Source organism: Salmo salar, chromosome 02 (genome assembly GCF_965601325.2).
Source record: "Salmo salar chromosome 02, fSalSal1, whole genome shotgun sequence".
NCBI lineage: Eukaryota > Metazoa > Chordata > Actinopteri > Salmoniformes > Salmonidae > Salmo > Salmo salar.
This window is the reverse complement of record NC_138292.1, coordinates 85,670,665-85,692,920: the sequence shown is the minus strand read 5'-3', so window position 1 is coordinate 85,692,920 and position 22,256 is coordinate 85,670,665. Positions and strand designations below refer to the sequence as shown.

Here is a 22,256-nt window from a genome sequence, read left to right as displayed (position 1 = left end):
TCTTGGGTCACTGTTCTTCAGATCTCATATTATCCCTATGTGAGATTGCTTTGAATCTTCTCAAAGGGCGCATTCCACTCACCCTGACCCAATTAAAAAAATTAAAGAGACAAAAGACCGCAATCAAACTCTTTGCCAATAAAAGAGCCAGTCTTCAAAAGAAAAGACATAGCCTACAACAGTCTGGGGGTTTTCTTCTGCCGTTGCTAACTATAGCTGTGCCCTTCATCACCAGCCTTATTGCTGCCAGACGTGGGGGTTGAACACAGAGTGTGATGGCAAATAAAATGTACTTGGTGCCTCAACAAGAGTTGGATAGACTTAAAAAACAAATGCAGGGTCCTGAAAATATCAAACAGCGGGAAATGATTTGGATACGGCCAAATGTGTTGAAGATAATGTTAGCTCCCCGTCATAATCTTTTAACATGTAGACAGGGGGTATGCGCGGTAGACATTCGGTAACGGTGAACAACTCATCGCTGTAACCTTGCTCATATTTTTTGTCGAAAACACCCCTCAACTTGGATATACGTACCAAGTCCCCCACTTTGAATTTAAAATCTTTTTTTTTCTTACGGCGAAGGGGGAACAAACCATACAGATTTTTAAAGACTTGAAAAGAGTTTTCAGAAGAGACCTCTGCGGGCTTCATCCTTATACTCTTATGGTAGTTGTAACCCTTTACTAAATCTTGAACTATATCAATATATCTATGCGTGTTGTGAGCTGTAAAATATCTCCACATCCGCTCCTTCAGAGTTCTGTTAAAGCGTTCAACAACTGAAGCTTTCAAATCCGAGCCTGTAGCAAAATGTACTATATTGTGCTTCTTCATGAGTTTCTGAAAAGTATTATTAAAAAATTATTTTACACCATCACTCTGCACTTTCTTGGGGACTCCTCCTGCCTTCAAGATAGCGTCAAAGGCCCTGGTCACCTCTGCCCCGCTCTTATTTTTTAAGACCCTTACAAATGCCATTTTAGAGAAAATATCTATAACCGTTAGCATGTATCGATTTCCATCATTTTTATCTGCAAGGGCCTGCATGTCACATAGATCCGCCTGAAACTGGGACAAGGGATCAGTAGAAAAAACTATATTTCTTGGAAATTGTTTTCGTACAGGTTTATGCAGAGTATAAGCATCCTGCGCGGCTAACCACTCATTCACTTGAGCAAATTCTAACCGGCTACCTGTTTCTTCGGCTATAGCTCTCTGTAAACACTCCTTACCCCCATAAGACCCCGGGTTAGAGGGGGTATAATACACGTTTTTCAACATCTGCTCCGCCATCCTTCCTGCCTCTCTGAGGTACAATAACATTAATGAGCCACTTTCAAATAACGGCAACATTTCATTTTCATTTTGTATTTTTATTTTTGCAATCATCAAGTATTACGTATACAGACAATTCAGGATTTGTTGCAGGATACTTGTCCCCGTTTTCTCAACGATCCAAGCATGCAACACCCTGTATATTTGGTTTAGATTTACAGGCTTGTGTCGCTGAATTTTTAAAACACACATCCGCTATATAAGTATATAAACAACAAATATGATACATGTTACAATTAAACAGTGTTTCAAACAAATAAAATAAAATCTTAGACAAGGTTGTTTCTAGTTCTTCAGAATCATCCACAAGACGTGAGACCAGTTGTGTCCATTGTAGACTCTCGCCCGTATGTAGTACATGATTCATGATTTGCTCCATTTTTAGCACACGCTCTACATTAGCCCATGTGTTATGGGTTGTGCAGAACGATACATTGTTCACTTTATTTTCAATAATTTGATGCATCACATTTGTAAGTTCTTTCAAAAGAAAAACAAATATTTATTGTCTCTAACATCGTATGTATGTAGTTCCCCATTGCTTTACATCTAAATAACAAATGTGTATTGTCATTCGTTCTCTTGGCTTTTGTTGAGCCAGAAAGTCATCATATCCGCCACCACAGCTTCCCTGTATTTGTTGTCGTCCACCAGGGTGTGTCGGATTTCTTTGAGTTTCTCGTGGATGTAGATCGCCTCCTTCAGTTCATGTAGGCTGGGGGGAGTCTTGGCTGGGGGGAGTAGAATGGTTGGCTGCGAGGCATAGAGTCCTTAGGGTCTGGCCCCCATGACTTATCGGAGTCCTGGTATGTTGTAGGAATATCCATGGTATATGCTGAAATGAAGAAGTGGAGGCTTTAAGGGACCTCCTTTTATTGTAGAACAAGTCCTTTGGGGGGTCAGGGCGTGGTTAACGCAGCCACGTACTTAGTTTTCTTTGGGGGCTGACCCTTCTGAGGATGATCCTTCTTGGGGTTCCTTTGAATCATAATCCTCAGGATTCGTATATACACTGCTCAAAAAAAGAAAGGGAACACTTAAACAACACAATGTAACTCCAAGTCAATCACACTTCTGTGAAATCAAACTGTCCACTTAGGAAGCAACACTGATTGACAATACATTTCACATGCTGTTGTGCAAATGGAATAGACAACAGGTGGAAATTATAGGCAATTAGCAAGACACCCCCAATAAAGGAGTGGTTCTGCAGGTGGGGACCACAGACCACTTTTCAGTTCCTATGCTTCCTGGCTGATGTTTTGGTCACTTTTGAATGCTGGCGGTGCTTTCATTCTAGTGGTAGCATGAGACGGAGTCTACAACCCACACAAGTGGCTCAGGTAGTGCAGCTCATCCAGGATGGCACATCAATGCGAGCTGTGGCAAGAAGGTTTGCTGTCTCTGTCAGCATAGTGTCCAGAGCATGGAGGCGCTACCAGGAGACAGGCCAGTACATCAGGAGACGTGGAGGAGGCCATAGGAGGGCAACAACCCAGCAGCAGGACCGCTACCTCCGCCTTTGTGCAAGGAGGAGCAGGAGAAGCACTGCCAGAGCCCTGCAAAATGACCTCCAGCAGGCCACAAATGTGCATGTGTCTGCTCAAACGGTCAGAAACAGACTCCATGAGGGTGGTATGAGGGCCCGACGTCCACAGGTGGGGGTTGTGCTTACAGCCCAACACCGTGCAGGGCGTTTGGCATTTGCCAGAGAACACCAAGATTGGCAAATTCGCCACTGGCGCCCTGTGCTCTTCACAGATGAAAGCAGGTTCACACTGAGCACGTGACAGACGTGACAGAGTCTGGAGACGCCGTGGAGAACCTTCTGCTGCCTGCAACATCCTCCAGCATGACCGGTTTGGCGGTGGGTCAGTCATGGTGTGGGGTGGCATTTCTTTGGGGGGCCGCACAGCCCTCCATGTGCTTGCCAGAGGTAGCCTGACTGCCATTAGGTACCGAGATGAGATCCTCAGACCCCTTGTGAGACCATATGCTGGTGCGGTTGGCCCTGGGTTCCTCCTAATGCAAGACAATGCTAGACCTCATGTGGCTGGAGTGTGTCAGCAGTTCCTGCAAGAGGAAGGCATTGATGCTATGGACTGGCCCGCCCGTTCCCCAGACCTGAATCCAATTGAGCACATCTGGGACATCATGTCTCGCTCCATCCACCAACGCCACGTTGCACCACAGACTGTCCAGGAGTTGGCAGATCCCTCAGGAGACCATCCGCCACCTCATCAGGAGCATGCCCAGGCGTTGTAGGGAGGTCATACAGGCACGTGGAGGCCACACACACTACTGAGCCTCATTTTGACTTGTTTTAAGGACATTACATCAAAGTTGGATCAGCCTGTAGTGTGGTTTTCCACTTTAATTTTGAGTGTGACTCCAAATCCAGACCTCCATGGGTTGATAAATTGGATTTCCATTGATTATTTTTGTGTGATTTTGTTGTCAGCACATTCAACTATGTAAAGAAAAAAGTATTTAATAAGATTATTTCTTTCATTCAGATCTAGGATGTGTTGTTTAAGTGTTTCCTTTATTTTTTTGAGCAGTATATTATGTACTTTCTTAGCCGAACAATGCTCTGCCACTGTTGGTTCTGTACAAAAAGAGCGTCCAACAACTCTAACATTTTCAATTCCATTAGATCCCAACTTTTAAAAGGAATAAGCATGCGCAACCTAAAATCCCCAGTCAGGCCACCATCACAAATGTTTTGGTTGCGGGTTTCCTCGTTGCTGATATAGAACTCCACGCAGCCACAAGGAAGTCCATTCTTTCTCTGTATTTTCACCCTGTGAAATACTCTTCCTGAGGATTCTGGGGTACCTGCCCAACGGGTCTCGTAGCCCGTGAACAAGCTATACCCCTTTGTGGTAACTCTCAGTTCGGGACACACAACCTTGCGAAAAACCAACCAGTCTTCAACCCCGTAGTCCACTCCTAAAGTCTGGTCTGTAAATTGTCCACCTTCGGCTACGGTATAGAGTTTCACTCTACAGGCCGGGTAATCAAACTGATACCCCCAGTGCTGTCCATTAGACATCATCACTTGATCTTTCAGTGCAGTTGCGGGCGGTATTTGGGTTCTATACACGCATAGAAACCGCTTTTTTGGCGCATCGTATATTGTTGCTTTATACTGGGCCTTTTCTCTATGTTTCAGCCGCGGTCCTGCTTCCATTGTTACGGTCATCACTGCTTTGCCACTGATCACAAAATCCATGTATATTTTTAAAATCTTGTTTAGTGTTCTGGGGCCGCATGTGTTGTTCTGGGTCTTATTTATAAGGCGTCTGCCTCCAACACAATCCCCCCCCCCGGACATTCCTACTTCATAGACAACCCTAAGAGCAATAAAATAGGTGGGGTGTGGAGCCATCTTCTTTGAAATGTTCAAACACAACCCCCCCCCCCCCCCCCAGCTCAATGAGGTCCCTACACATCAATCATCATGACAACTTCAAAGGAATAGATGCAATATAGATATAAAATAACACACACTCTAACACGAGACAGAACAGGATGCAACTATATGGCCCTAACCACGTGACACCTTCCCGCCAGGATGTCCTGACCGGATGCCCTTATTTGGGCATGTAGGCATCATCCGGACATAGGGTCATAAATCACGATTTTGACCGATGCCGTCTACTTTATTCTCTCTGAGGAGTAACATTTAATAACATGTAGTCAGTGATGTTACTGTATGAACGAGGAGTAACATTTAATAACATGTAGTCAGTGATGTTACTGTATGAACAAGGAGTAACATTTAATAACATGTAGTCAGTGATGTTACTGTATGAACGAGGAGTAACATTTAATAACATGTAGTCAGTGATGTTACTGTCAGAACGAGGAGTAACATTTAATAACATGTAGCCAGTGATGTTACTGTCAGAACGAGGAGTAACATTTAATAACATGTAGTCAGTGATGTTACTGTATGAACGAGGAGTAACATTTAATAACATGTAGCCAGTGATGTTACTGTCAGAACGAGGAGTAACATTTAATAACATGTAGTCAGTGATGTTACTGTCAGAACGAGGAGTAACATTTAATAACATGTAGTCAGTGATGTTACTGTCAGAACGAGGAGTAACATTTAATAACATGTAGTCAGTGATGTTACTGTCAGAACGAGGAGTAACATTTAATAACGTAGTCAGTGATGTTACTGTCAGAACGAGGAGTAATATTTAATAACATGTAGTCAGTGATGTTACTGTATGAACGAGGAGTAACATTTAATAACATGTAGTCAGTGATGTTACTGTCAGAACGAGGAGTAACATTTAATAACGTAGTCAGTGATGTTACTGTCAGAACGAGGAGTAACATTTAATAACATGTAGTCAGTGATGTTACTGTCAGAACGAGGAGTAACATTTAATAACATGTAGTCAGTGATGTTACTGTCAGAACGAGGAGTAACATTTAATAACGTAGTCAGTGATGTTACTGTCAGAACGAGGAGTAATATTTAATAACATGTAGTCAGTGATGTTACTGTATGAACGAGGAGTAACATTTAATAACATGTAGTCAGTGATGTTACTGTCAGAACGAGGAGTAACATTTAATAACGTAGTCAGTGATGTTACTGTCAGAACGAGGAGTAACATTTAATAACATGTAGTCAGTGATGTTACTGTCAGAACGAGGAGTAACATTTAATAACATGTAGTCAGTGATGTTACTGTCAGAACGAGGAGTAACATTTAATAACGTAGTCAGTGATGTTACTGTCAGAACGAGGAGTAATATTTAATAACATGTAGTCAGTGATGTTACTGTATGAACGAGGAGTAACATTTAATAACATGTAGTCAGTGATGTTACTGTCAGAACGAGGAGTAACATTTAATAACATGTAGTCAGTGATGTTACTGTCAGAACGAGGAGTAACATTTAATAACATGTAGTCAGTGATGTTACTGTCAGAACGAGGAGTAATATTTAATAACATGTAGTCAGTGATGTTACTGTATGAACGAGGAGTAACATTTAATAACATGTAGTCAGTGATGTTACTGTATGAACGAGGAGTAACATTTAATAACATGTAGCCAGTGATGTTACTGTATGAACGAGGAGTAACATTTAATGATATAGAATCAGTGATGTTACTGTATGAACGAGGAGTAACATTTAATAATATGTAGTCAGTGATGTTACTGTATGAACGAGGCAGAACGCTGATTGTTCTGTTTGTTGTCTATTCTGAATTCCAGATTTATGAATAACAGAGTTCCGTCCAATAAGAGGTATCAACCCACAGACTATGAACATGCTGCAAACTGTGCTACACACGCGGTGAGACACACACACACACACACACACACACACACACACACACACACACACACAGAGAGAAACACACGAACATATACACATACAAACACACACATACAAACACAAATACATACATACATACCGAAACAAACACACACACAATGAGACACACACAATAAGACACACACTGCCACTGACACACAGTAACACACAGTAACACACATAAAATAATAATTATTATAATCATGATTATAATCTAACAATGCCACTTAGCAGACACTTTTGTCCAAAGCGACTAACAGTCATGTGTGCATACATGTTATGTTTGGGTGGTCCTGGGAGTTGAACCAACAGAGCTACAGAGGACCACCGTGTTATGTTTGGGTTGTCCTGGGAGTTGAACCAACAGAGGACCACCGTGTTATGTTTGGGTGGTCCTGGGAGTTGAACCAACAGAGCTACAGAGGACCACCGTGTTATGTTTGGGTTGTCCTGGGAGTTGAACCAACAGAGCTACAGAGGACCACCGTGTTATGTTTGGGTGGTCCTGGGAGTTGAACCCACTGAGCTACAAAGGACCACCATTGTTGAATTGAATAATTTGTGTATGTGTTCTATTTCCTGCAGCTGTGGGTAATCCCCAGCCTATTGGGCAGCTCTGTGCTGCACTTCCTGTCTGAGGACCAATGGGAGCGTGTCTCAGCCTGGCTCTATGGGGCGGGGCTCACCTCCCTCTTCCTCATCTCTACTCTGTTCCACACGGTGACCTGGAAGAAAAGCCACCTACGGTACACACACACAGTCACGCGCACACAAAACACACACAAAACACACACAAAACACACACAAAACACACACAAAAACACACACAAAAACACTTTTTATTTTTCTCTATCCCTCTCTCTCTACCCTCTCCCCCCTCTCTCTATCTCTCCCTCTCTGGGAGGGGATTAGAGTTATATTAATGTAATGATGTTGTCATTACAGAGATGGTAATGTTTGTCTCTGCAGGGTTATTCTGTGGTTCTAGTGTAAAAATATCATCATGTTATAACAGGGTTGTAGTAATGGTCTATACTGTGGTTTAGGGTTAGATAGTATGTAGCCTGTAATAATTTCTCTGTAGGGTGTTGTTTCCACATTAAAAAAAGAAAAAAAGAAAAGTCAGTTAAGAACAAATTGTTATTTACAATGACGGTCTACCGGGGAACAGGGGGTTAACTGTCTTGTTCATGGATCAGAACGACAGATTTTTACCTTGTCAGCTCTGGGATTCGATCCAGCAACATTTCGGTTACTGGCCCAACGCTCTAACCACCAGTCTACCTGCCGATCTGTGTATAAGGTTAGGGTTAGGTAGTGTATATGGTTAATAGCAGCAGTATGTATAATCATGTTCTGTATCTCTCTAGGTCTGTGGAGCACTGTTTCCACATGTGTGACAGAATGGTGATCTATTTCTTCATAGCAGCCTCCTACGCCCCCTGGTGAGTCAGAGGTGCTACTGCAGCCTCATTGTCTAACTAGACTACACTACTGTCTATAACTACACTACTGTCTCTATAACTAGACTACTGTCTCTATAACTAGACTACTGTCTCTATAACTAGACTACTGTCTCTATAACTGGACTACACTACTGTCTCTATAACTAGACTACACTACTGTCTCTATAACTAGACTACTGTCTCTATAACTAGACTACACTACTGTCTATAACTACACTACTGTCTCTATAACTAGACTACTGTCTCTATAACTAGACTACTGTCTCTATAACTAGACTACACTACTGTCTCTATAACTAGACTACACTACTGTCTCTATAATTAGACTACACTACTGTCCATATAACTAGACTACACTGTGTCTATAACTACACTACTGTCTCTATAACTACACTACTGTCTCTATAACTAGACTACTGTCTCTATAACTAGACTACACTACTGTCTCTATAACTAGACTACACTACTGTCTCTATAACTAGACTACACTACTGTCTCTATAACTAGACTACACTATTGTCTCTATAGACTACACTACTGTCCATATAACTAGACTACACTACTGTCTCTATAACTAGACTACTGTCTCTATAACTAGACTACTGTCTCTATAACTACACTACTGTCTCTTTAACTAGACTACACTACTGTCTCTATAACTAGACTACACTACTGTCTCTATACTTAGACTACACTACTGTCCATATAACTAGACTACACTGTGTCTATAACTACACTACTGTCTCTATAACTAGATTACTGTCTATAACTAGACTACACTACTGTCTCTATAACTAGACTACACTACTGTCTCTATAACTAGACTACTGTCTCTATAACTAGACTACTGTCTCTATAACTAGACTACACTACTGTCTCTATAACTAGACTACACTACTGTCTCTATAACTAGACTACTGTCTCTATAACTAGACTACTGTCTCTATAACTAGACTACACTACTGTCTCTATAACTAGACTACACTACTGTCTCTATAACTAGACTACACTACTGTCTCTATAACTAGACTACTGTCTCTATAACTAGACTACACTGTGTCTATAACTAGACTACTGTCTCTATAACTAGACTACACTACTGTCTCTATAACTAGACTACACTACTGTCTCTATAATTAGACTACACTACTGTCCATATAACTAGACTACACTGTGTCTATAACTACACTACTGTCTCTAACTAGACTACTGTCTCTATAACTAGACTACACTACTGTCTCTATAACTAGACTACACTACTGTCTCTATAACTAGACTACACTACTGTTTCTATAACTAGACTACTATCTCTGTAACTAGACTACACTACTGTCTCTGTAACTAGACTACACTACTGTCTCTATAACTACTATTGTCTCTATAACTAGACTACACTACTGTCTCTGTAACTAGACTACACTACTGTCTCTGTAACTAGACTACACTACTGTCTCTGTAACTAGACTACACTACTGTCTCTATAACTAGACTACACTACTGTCTCTATAACTATACTACTGTCTCTATAACTAGACTACACTACTGTCTCTATAACTAGAATACACTACTATCTCTATAACTAGACTACACTACTGTCTCTAACTAGACTACTGTCTCTATAACTAGACTACACTACTGTCTCTATAACTACTACTGTCTCTATAACTAGACTACTGTCTCTATAACTAGACTACACTACTGTCTCTTTAACTAGACTACACTACTGTCTCTATAACTAGACTACACTACTGTCTCTATAACTAGACTACTGTCTCTATAACTAGACTACACTGTGTCTATAACTAGACTACTGTCTCTATAACTAGACTACACTACTGTCTCTATAACTAGACTACACTACTGTCTCTATAACTACTATTGTCTCTATAACTAGACTACACTACTGTCTCTGTAACTAGACTACTGTCTCTATAACTAGACTACTGTCTCTATAACTAGACTACTGTCTCTATAACTAGACTACTGTCTCTATAACTAGACTACACTACTGTCTCTTTAACTAGACTACACTACTGTCTCTATAACTAGACTACACTACTGTCTCTGTAACTAGACTACACTACTGTCTCTATAACTAGACTACACTACTGTCTCTATAACTACACTACACTACTGTCTCTATAACTACACTACTGTCTCTATAACTACACTACTGTCTCTATAACTAGACTAGACTACTGTCTCTATAACTAGACTACTGTCTCTATAACTAGACTACACTACTGTCTCTATAACTAGACAACTGTCTCTATAGCTAGACTACACTACTGTCTCTAACTACACTACTGTCTCTATAACTAGACTACACTACTGTCTCTATAACTACACTACTGTCTCTATAACTACACTACTGTCTCTATAACTGGACTACACTACTGTCTCTATAACTACACTTCTGTCTCTATAACTAGACTACTGTCTCTATAACTAGACTACACTACTGTATCTATAACTAGACTACACTACTGTCTCTATAACTAGACTACTGTTTCTATAACTAGACTACACTACTGTCTCTATAACTACTACTGTCTCTATAACTAGACTACACTACTGTCTCTTTAACTAGACTACACTACTGTCTCTTTAACTAGACTACACTACTGTCTCTTTAACTAGACTACACTACTGTCTCTATAACTAGACTACACTACTGTCTCTGTAACTAGACTACACTACTGTCTCTATAACTAGACTACACTACTGTCTCTATAACTACACTACACTACTGTCTCTATAACTACACTACTGTCTCTATAACTAGACTACACTACTGTCTCTATAACTACACTACTGTCTCTATAACTAGACTAGACTACTGTCTCTATAACTAGACTACTGTCTCTATAACTAGACTACACTACTGTCTCTATAACTAGACTACTGTCTCTATAGCTAGACTACACTACTGTCTCTATAACTACACTGCTGTCTCTATAACTACTACTGTCTCTATAACTAGACTACACTACTGTCTCTTTAACTAGACTAGACTACTGTCTCTATAACTAGACTACTGTCTCTATAACTAGACTACACTACTGTCTCTATAACTAGACTACTGTCTCTATAACTAGACTACTGTCTCTATAACTAGACTACTGTCTCTATAACTAGACTACACTACTGTCTCTGTAACTAGACTACTGTCTCTATAACTAGACTACTGTCTCTATAACTAGACTACTGTCTCTATAACTAGACTACTGTCTCTATAACTAGACTACACTACTGCCTCTATAACTACACTGCTGTCTCTATAACTACTACTGTCTCTATAACTAGACTACACTACTGTCTCTTTAACTAGACTAGACTACTGTCTCTATAACTAGACTACTGTCTCTATAACTAGACTACACTACTGTCTCTATAACTAGACTACTGTCTCTATAACTAGACTACTGTCTCTATAACTAGACTACACTACTGTCTCTGTAACTAGACTACTGTCTCTATAACTAGACTACTGTCTCTATAACTAGACTACTGTCTCTATAACTAGACTACTGTCTCTATAACTAGACTACACTACTGTCTCTGTAACTAGACTACACTACTGTCTCTATAACTAGACTACACTACTGTCTCTATAACTAGACTACACTACTGTCTCTATAACTACACTACTGTCTCTATAACTAGACTACACTGCTGTCTCTATAACTAGACTAGACTACTGTCTCTATAACTAGACTACTGTCTCTATAACTAGACTACACTACTGTCTCTATAACTAGACTACTGTCTCTATAGCTAGACTACACTACTGCCTCTATAACTACACTACTGTCTCTATAACTAGACTACACTACTGTCTCTATAACTACACTGCTGTCTCTATAACTACTACTGTCTCTTTAACTAGACTACACTACTGTCTCTTTAACTAGACTACACTACTGTCTCTATAACTAGACTACTGTCTCTATAACTAGACTACTGTCTCTATAACTAGACTACTGTCTCTATAACTACACTACACTACTGTCTCTATAACTATACTTCTGTCTCTATAACTACACTACTGTCTCTATAACTGGACTACACTACTGTCTCTATAACTACACTACTGTCTCTATAACTAGACTACTGTCTGTATAACTAGACTACACTACTGTCTCTATAACCACTACTGTCTCTATAACTAGACTACACTACTGTCTCTATAACTAGACTACTGTTTCTATAACTAGACTACACTACTGTCTCTATAACTACACTGCTGTCTCTATAACTACTACTGTCTCTTTAACTAGACTACACTACTGTCTCTTTAACTAGACTACACTACTGTCTCTATAACTAGACTACTGTCTCTATAACTAGACTACTGTCTCTATAACTAGACTACTTTCTCTATAACTAGACTACACTACTGTCTCTATAACTAGACTACACTACTGTATCTATCTCTATAGTCCAGAGCTTCTCCACAGTCTTCAGTTGTTATAACAGCAAAGGTGGGACCAACTCCACAGTAAACTTTCAGCACGCTTTATGGGGAAGAACACTCAACAACCACAGCACTCACACAAATGAAATTGATGATAAAATGATTGTGGGGGATGTCTTGTTAGACTTCAGTGCGGCTTTTGACATTATCGATCATAGTCTGCTGCTGGAAAAACGTATGACTTTACACCCCCTGCTATAATGTGGATAAAGAGTTACTTGTCTAACAGGACACAGAGGGTGTTCTTTAATGGAAGCCTCTCAAATATAATCCAGGTAGAAGCAGGAATTCCCCAGGTTAGCTGCTTTTTTTTTTTTTTTTACAAATGACATGCCACTGACTTTGAGTAAAGCCAGTGTGTCTATGTATGCGGATGACTCAACACTATACACATCAGCTACTACAGCGACAGAAATGACTGCAACACTTAACAAAGAGTTGCAGTTAGTTTCAGAGTGGGTGGCAAGGAATAAGTTAGCCCTAAATATTTCTAAAACTAAAAGCATTGTATTTGGGACAAAACATTCACTAAACCCTAAATCTCAACTAAATCTTGTAATAAATAATGTGGAAATTGAGCAGGTTGAGGTGACTAAACTGCTTGGAGTAAGCCTGGATTGTAAACTGTCATGGTCAAAACATGTTGATACAATAGTAGCTAAGATGGGGAGAAGTCTGTCCATAATAAAGTGTTTCTCTGTCTTCTTAACAACACTATCAACAAAGCAGGTCCAACAGGCCCTAGTTTTGTCGCACCTTGACTACTGTTCAGTCATGTGGTCAGGTGCCACACAAAAGGACTTAGGAAATTTGCAATTGGCTCAGAACAGGGCAGCACGGCTGGCCCTTGGATGTACACAGAGAGCTAACATTAATAATAAGCATGTCAATCTCTCCTGGCTCAAAGTGGAGGAGAGATTGACGACATCACTACTTGTATTTATGAGAGGTATTGACATGTTGAAAGCACCGAGCTGTCTGTCTAAACTACTGGCACACAGCTCGGACACCCACCCATACCCCACAAAACATGCCACCAGAGGTCTCTTCACAGTCCCCAAGTCCAGAACAGACTATGGGAGGCACACAGTACTACATAGAGCCATGACTACATGGAACTCTATACCACATCAGGTAACTGATGCAAGCAGTAGAATCAGATTTAAAAGGCAGGTAAAAATACAACTTATGGAACAGCGGGGACTGTGAAGAGACACAAACATTGGCACAGATACATGCACACACACACGATAGCATACGCACTATACACACACACACACACACACACACACACACACACACACACACACACACACAATAGCATACGCACTATACACACACACACATAGATTTGTGGTAGGGGCAGAGTAGGGGCCTGAGGGCACACAGTGTGTTGGGAAATCTGTGAATGTGTTGTAATGTTATAAAATTGTATAACTGCCTTAATTTGCTGGACCCCATGAAGAGTAGATGCTGCCTTGGCAGGAACTAATGGGGATCCATAATAAACCCCAGGAAGAGTAGCTGCTGCCTTGGCAGGAACTAATGGGGATCCATAATAAACCCCATGAAGAGTAGCTGCTGCCTTGGCAGGAACTAATGGGGATCCATAATAAATACAAATACAAATATTAATGCCCATGATTTTGGAATGAGATGTTTGACGAGCAGGTGTCCACATACTTTTGGTCATTTAGTGTAAGGATAATAATCTACCATTATAATATCTGTGATACCAGGCTGCATGTATGTATATAATAATGATACCAGGCTGCATGTATATATATAATAATCTACCATTATAATATCTGTGATACCAGGCTGCATGTATGTATATAATAATGATACCAGGCTGCATGTATATATATAATAATCTACCATTATAATATCTGTGATACCAGGCTGCATGTATATATATAATAATGATACCAGGCTGCATGTATATATATAATAATCTACCATTATAATATCTGTGATACCAGGCTGCATGTATATATATAATAATGTACCGTTGTATATCTATAATACAGGCTGCATGTATATATATAATAATCTACCATTATAATATCTGTGATACCAGGCTGCATGTATATATATAATAATCTACCATTATAATATCTGTGATACCAGGCTGCATGTATATATATAATAATATACCATTATAATATCTGTGATACCAGGCTGCATGTATATATATATAATAATCTACCATTATAATATCTGACATATACTGTACTACACTAGTCTGGACTACAGCATCATATACTGGACTACACTAGTCTGGACTACCGCATCACATACTGTACTAGACTAGTCTGGACTACATCATCATATACTGGACTACACTAGTCTGGACTACAGCATCATATACTGTACTACACTAGTCTGGACTACAGCATCATATACTGGACTACACTAGTCTGGACTAGATCATCATATACTGTACTACACTAGTCTGGACTACATCATCATATACTGGACTACACTAGTCTGGACTAGATCATCATATACTGGACTACACTAGTCTGGACTACATCATCATATACTGTACTACACTAGTCTGGACTACAGCATCATATACTGGACTACACTAGTCTGGACTACATCATCATATACTGTACTACACTAGTCTGGACTACGCTAGTCTGGACTACAGCATCATATACTGGACTACACTAGTCTGGACTACAGCATCATATACTGGACTACACTAGTCTGGACTACAGCATCACATACTGTGCTACACTACTCTGGACTACACTAGTCTAGACTACATCATCATATACTGTACTACACTAGTCTGGACTACGCTAGTCTGGACTACAGCATCATATACTGTACTACACTAGTCTGGACTACATCATCATATACTGGACTACACTAGTCTGGACTACAGCATCACATACTGGACTACACTAGTCTGGACTAGATCATCATATACTGTACTACGCTAGTCTGGACTACATCACCATATACTGGACTACACTAGTCTGGACTACAGCATCATATACTGGACTACACTAGTCTGGACTACAGCATCATATACTGGACTACACTAGTCTGTACTACACTAGTCTGGACTACATCATCATATACTGGACTACACTAGTCTGGACTAGATCATCATATACTGTACTACACTAGTCTGGACTACATCATCATATACTGTACTACACTAGTCTGGACTACATCATCATATACTGGACTACACTAGTCTGAACTAGATCATATACTGGACTACACTAGTCTGTACTACACTAGTCTGGACTACATCATCATATACTGGACTACACTAGTCTGGACTAGATCATATACTGTACTACACTAGTCTGGACTACAGCATCATATACTGGACTACACTAGTCTGTACTACACTAGTCTGGACTACAGCATCATATACTGGACTACACTAGTCTGTACTACACTAGTCTGGACTAGATCATCATATACTGTACTACACTAGTCTGGACTACAGCATCATATACTGGACTACACTAGTCTGGACTACAGCATCATATACTGGACTACACTAGTCTGGACTACAGCATCATATACTGGACTACACTAGTCTGGACTACAGCATCATATACTGGACTACACTAGTCTGGACTAGATCATCATATACTGGACTACACTAGTCTGGACTAGATCATCATATACTGTACTACACTAGTCTGGACTACATCATCATATACTGTACTACACTAGTCTGGACTACACTAGTCTGGACTACATCATCATATACTGGACTACACTAGTCTGGACTACATCATCATATACTGGACTACACTAGTCTGGACTACACTAGTCTGGACTACATCATCATATACTGGACTACACTAGTCTGGACTACATCATCATATACTGGACTACACTAGTCTGGACTACAGCATCATATTCTGTACTACACTAGTCTGGACTACACTAGTCTGGACTACATCATCATATACTGGACTACACTAGTCTGGACTACAGCATCATATACTGGACTACACTAGTCTGGACTCCATCATCATATACTGTACTACACTAGTCTGGACTACACTAGTCTGGACTACATCATCATATAATGGACTACACTAGTCTGGACTACAGTAGTCTGGACTACATCATCAGATCAGTCTGCTGAACTTGTGAATATGATGACCTTGTTTTGTGTGTAGTCTGTTTAAAGTATGTGATGTAACATGAATATTATCCAGGTTGAACCTGCGGGAGCTAGGACCCTGGACCTGTCACATGAGGTGGTTGGTCTGGGTGATGGCCTCTGTCGGAACCACATACGTCTTCTTCTTCCACGAGAGGTAACGTGTTTGTGGATGAGGGGGTGTGTGGGTGTCTTCTTCCACGAGAGGTAACGTGTTTGTGGATGAGGGGGTGTGTGGGTGTCTCTCTCTCCCTTGTCTCTCTCTCTCTCTCTCTCACTCTTTCTCCTCTCTTTCACTCTCTTCTCTCCCCTTCTCTCTCTCTCCTTGTCTCTCTCTCCCCTTCTCTCTCTCCCTTGTCTCTCTCTCCTTGTCTCTCTCTCCCCTCTCTCTCTCCTTGTCTCTCTCTCCCCTTCTCTCTCTCCTTGCTCTCTCTCTCCCCTTCTCTCTCTCCCTTGTCTCTCTCTTCCCTTCTCTCTCTCCCTTCTCTCTCTCTCTGTCTCTTCTTGTCTCCAGGTATAAGCTGATGGAACTGATCTGTTATACAGTTATGGGAGTGTTCCCAGCCTTGGTCATCCTGTCCATGGTGAGACACTTTTAGGCATCAAACTCCAAAAATGCTCAAATCGGGGATATTGACTTGCATTGGTTTTGGGGCACAAATGCTAAAAAAGTTAGCATTTTAAGACGGTGGCCAGGTAAACGGTACCAAGCATCGAAAGCTTTCTCTTGTCCGTAGACTGCTTACTGGGTAAGAACCAGTATGTTATAATCATAATAACACATGGGACTTTATAAAGAACTTTAAGGACCCAAAGTCTCTTGACAATTGTAGAAATGAAACAAAAAACAGTAGTCAAAACAAAACAACACAAGGCTAAACAAAAACAGAGAGAACGGTGGGCTCAAGGAGGGGAAAGAGTGTGATGGATCAGTGTATGAATGATTAACCATGTTTGAGAGAAAATGTAATTTGGGTGGACTGTCCCTTTAACCCTTTTTGTACCCCTTTAGCCGGACCGTGAGGGGCTGTGTGAGTTATTAGTGGGCGGTGCCTGTTACTGTCTGGGCATGGTGTTCTTCAAGAGTGATGGCCTCGTCCCATTCGCCCATGCTATCTGGCACCTGTTTGTTGCCATGGGAGCAGGCGTCCATTACTACGCCATCTACCGATACCTCTACACACCAGCAGCCAATCAGATGAAGACATCCAGATGACACACGGAGACAGGGGGCGAGGGGTGATGACGTCACAGGAAGTTGAAGGAAGGAGTGGACTTGTGAAGAAGTGATGTCAAGAAAGGAGGGGTGGAGAGATGTGAATAGAACCATAGAAACATGGAGAGATGTGAATAGAACCATAGAAACGTGGAGAGATGTGCATTGAATCATAGATACGTGGAGAGATGTGAATAGAACCATAGAAACGTGGAGAGATGTGCAATGAATCATAGATACGTGGAGAGATGTGAATAGAACCATAGAAACATGGAGAGATGTGAATTGAACCATAGAAACGTGGAGAGATGTGAATAGAACCATAGAAACGTGGAGAGATGTGAATTGAACCATAGAAACGTGGAGAGATGTGAATTGAACCATAGAAACGTGAAGAGATGTGAATAGAAACGTGGAGAGATTTGAATAGAACCATAGAAACGTGGAGAGATGTGAATTGAACCATAGAAACATGGAGAGATGTGGAGAGATGTGAATTGAACCATAGAAACGTGAAGAGATGTGAATAGAAACGTGGAGAGATTTGAATAGAACCATAGAGATGTGAATTGAACCATAGAAACGTGGAGAGATTTGAATAGAACCATAGAAACGTGGAGAGATGTGAATAGAACCATAGAAACATGGAGAGATGTGAATAGAACCATAGAAACATGGAGAGATGTGAATAGAACCATAGAAACGTGGAGAGATGTGAATTGAACCATAGAAACGTGAAGAGATGTGAATAGAACCATAGAGACGTGGAGATGTGAATTGAACCATAGAAACGTGGAGATATGTGAATTGAACCATAGAAACGTGAAGAGATGTGAATAGAAACGTGGAGAGGTTTGAATAGAACCATAGAAACGTGTAGAGATGTGAATTGAACCATAGAAACATGGAGAGATGAGAATTGAACCATAGAAACATGGAGAGATGTGAATTGAACCATAGAAACATGGAGAGATGTGAATTGAACCATAGAAACATGGAGAGATGTGAATTGAACCATAGAAACATGGAGAGATGTGAATTGAACCATGGAGAGATGTGAATTGAACCATAGAAACATGGAGAGATGTGAATAGAACCATAGAAACATGGAGAGATGTGAATAGAACCATAGAAACATGGAGAGATGTGAATAGAACCATAGAGATGTGAATTGAACCATAGAAACGTGGAGAGATGTGAATTGAACCATAGAAACATGGAGAGATGTGAATTGAACCATAGAAACGTGGAGAGATGTGAATTGAACCATAGAAACGTGGAGAGATGTGAATTGAACCATAGAAACGTGGAGAGATGAGAATAGAAACGTGGAGAGATTTGAATAGAACCATAGAAACGTGGAGAGATGAGAATAGAAACGTGGAGAGATTTGAATAGAACCATAGAAACGTGGAGAGATGTGAATTGACCATAGAAACGTGGAGAGATGAGAATAGAACCATAGAAACATGGGGAGATGAGAATAGAACCATAGAAACATGGAGAGATGAGAATAGAACCATAGAAATGTGGAGAGATGTGAATTGAACCATAGAAACATAGAGAGATGTGAATAGAACCATAGAAACATGGAGAGATGTGAATAGAACCATAGAAACGTGGAGAGATGTGAATAGAACCATAGAAACATGGAGAGATGTGAATAGAACCATAGAAACATGGATTTGAATAGAACCATAGAAACGTGGAGAGATTTGAATAGAACCATAGAAACGTGGAGAGATGAGAATAGAACCATAGAAACATGGGGAGATGAGAATAGAACCATAGAAATATGGAGAGATGTGAATTGAACCATAGAAACATGGAGGGATGTGAATAGAACCATAGAAACATGGAGAGATGTGAATAGAACCATAGAAACATGGAGAGATGTGAATAGAACCATAGAAACGTGGAGAGATGTGAATAGAACCATAGAAACGTGGAGAGATGTGAATAGAACCATAGAAACGTGGAGAGATGTGAATAGAACCATAGAAACGTGGAGAGATGTGAATAGATCCATAGAAACGTGGAGAGATGTGAATAGAACCATAGAAACGTGGAGAGATGTGAATTGAACCATAGAAACGTGGAGAGATGTGAATAGAACCATAGAAACGTGGAGAGATGTGAATAGAACCATAGAAACGTGGAGAGATGTGAATAGAAACATGGAGAGATGTGAATAGAACTATAGAACCTTTGTGAGATCACTGGTTTATGTGTCCTGGACAGACAGGATGTAAATCACTGGTTAATGTGTCCTGGACAGACAGGAAGTAAAGTTAGTTATGTAACCCTCCAGTGTAGTGTCCGTGCGTACGTGTCCGTGCGTGCGTGTCCGTGCGTGGTAGAGTAGTCTAGAAGTGACAGACGGTGAAGGTGTTTCTCCTGATTGTACTACTATTACATTCCAGACTAGTGCAGGTATTATCACACTACAGACATTATTACTGTTATTGTTATTATTATTATTATTATTACTATTATTGTTATCATTACTATTATTGTTATTATTATTATTATTCCATTCCAGACTAGTGCAGGTATTATCACACTACAGACATTATTACTGTTATTGTTATTATTATTATTATTATTACTATTATTGTTATCATTACTATTATTGTTATTATTATTATTATTACATTCCAGACTAGTGCAGGTATTATCACACTACAGACATTATTACTGTTATTGTTATTATTATTATTACTATTATTGTTATCATTACTATTATTGTTATTATTATTATTATTACATTCCAGACTAGTGCAGGTATTATCACACTACAGACATTATTACTGTTATTGTTATTATTATTACTACTATTATTGTTATTATTATTATTATTACATTCCAGACTAGTGCAGGTATTATCACACTACAGACATTATTACTGTTATTGTTATTATTATTACTACTATTATTGTTATTATTATTATTATTACATTCCAGACTAGTGCAGGTATTATCACACTACAGACATTATTACTGTTATTGTTATTATTATTACTACTATTATTGTTATTATTATTATTATTACATTCCAGACTAGTGCAGGTATTATCACACTACAGACATTATTACTGTTATTATTATTACTACTATTATTGTTATTATTATTATTATTACATTCCAGACTAGTGCAGGTATTATCACACTACAGACATTATTACTGTTATTGTTATTATTATTACTACTATTATTGTTATTATTATTATTATTACATTCCAGACAAGTGCAGGTATTATCACACTACAGACATTATTACTGTTATTGTTATTATTATTACTACTATTATTGTTATTATTATTATTATTACATTCCAGACTAGTGCAGGTATTATCACACTACAGACATTATTACTGTTATTGTTATTATTATTACTACTATTATTGTTATTATTATTATTATTACATTCCAGACTAGTGCAGGTATTATCACACTACAGACATTATTACTGTTATTGTTATTATTATTACTACAATTATTGTTATTATTATTATTATTATTACATTCCAGACTAGTGCAGGTATTATCCTACTACAGCCAGTATTACTACTACTACTATAATAATAATAATAATAATAAATATTTTATTACTGTTGTTATTATTATTATTATTACTATTATTACTATTATTATTATTATTACTAGTGTTACTATTATTACTGTTATTATTACTACTACCATTACTAGTATTATTATTACTAGCATTATTGTTATTACTGGTATTATTATTACTGGTATTATTATTACTAGTATTACTATTATTACTGTTATTATTATTACTACCATTACTAGAATTATTATTACTAGTATTATTATTACTGGTATTACTATTATTACTGTTATTATTATTATTATTACTACCATTACTAGTATTATTATTACTAGCATTATTATTATTACTAGTATTATTATTACTTGTATTACTATTATTACTGTTATTATTTGTACTATTATTAATAGTATTATTATTACTATTATTATTATTACTGTTATTGTTATTACTAGTATTATTATAATTATTATTACTATTATTACTATTTTTAATAGTATTATTATTAGTATTATTATTACTAGCATTATTATTATTACTAGTATTATTATTACTTGTATTACTATTATTACTGTTATTATTTGTACTATTATTACTAGTATTATTATTACTAGCATTATTATTATTACTAGTATTATTATTACTTGTATTACTATTATTACTGTTATTATTTGTACTATTATTAATAG

The 22,256-nt window shown here is 38.8% G+C and overlaps 1 protein-coding gene across 1 annotated transcript in view; it reads left to right on the top strand.

Moving 5' to 3' along the window:
- Positions 1 to 21,964, top strand: part of LOC106591432 (monocyte to macrophage differentiation factor 2) — a 35,858-nt gene extending 13,894 nt beyond the window's left edge. Inside the window, exons 2-7 of the mRNA XM_045711296.2 lie at positions 6,588 to 6,669; positions 7,276 to 7,436; positions 8,061 to 8,135; positions 16,836 to 16,937; positions 17,295 to 17,364; positions 17,793 to 21,964. Of these exons, the coding sequence (XP_045567252.1) occupies positions 6,588 to 6,669; positions 7,276 to 7,436; positions 8,061 to 8,135; positions 16,836 to 16,937; positions 17,295 to 17,364; positions 17,793 to 17,996 (694 nt within the window). The 3' untranslated portion in view covers positions 17,997 to 21,964. The remainder of the gene's footprint in view (positions 1 to 6,587; positions 6,670 to 7,275; positions 7,437 to 8,060; positions 8,136 to 16,835; positions 16,938 to 17,294; positions 17,365 to 17,792) is intronic.
- Positions 21,965 to 22,256: the final 292 nt, after the last annotated feature.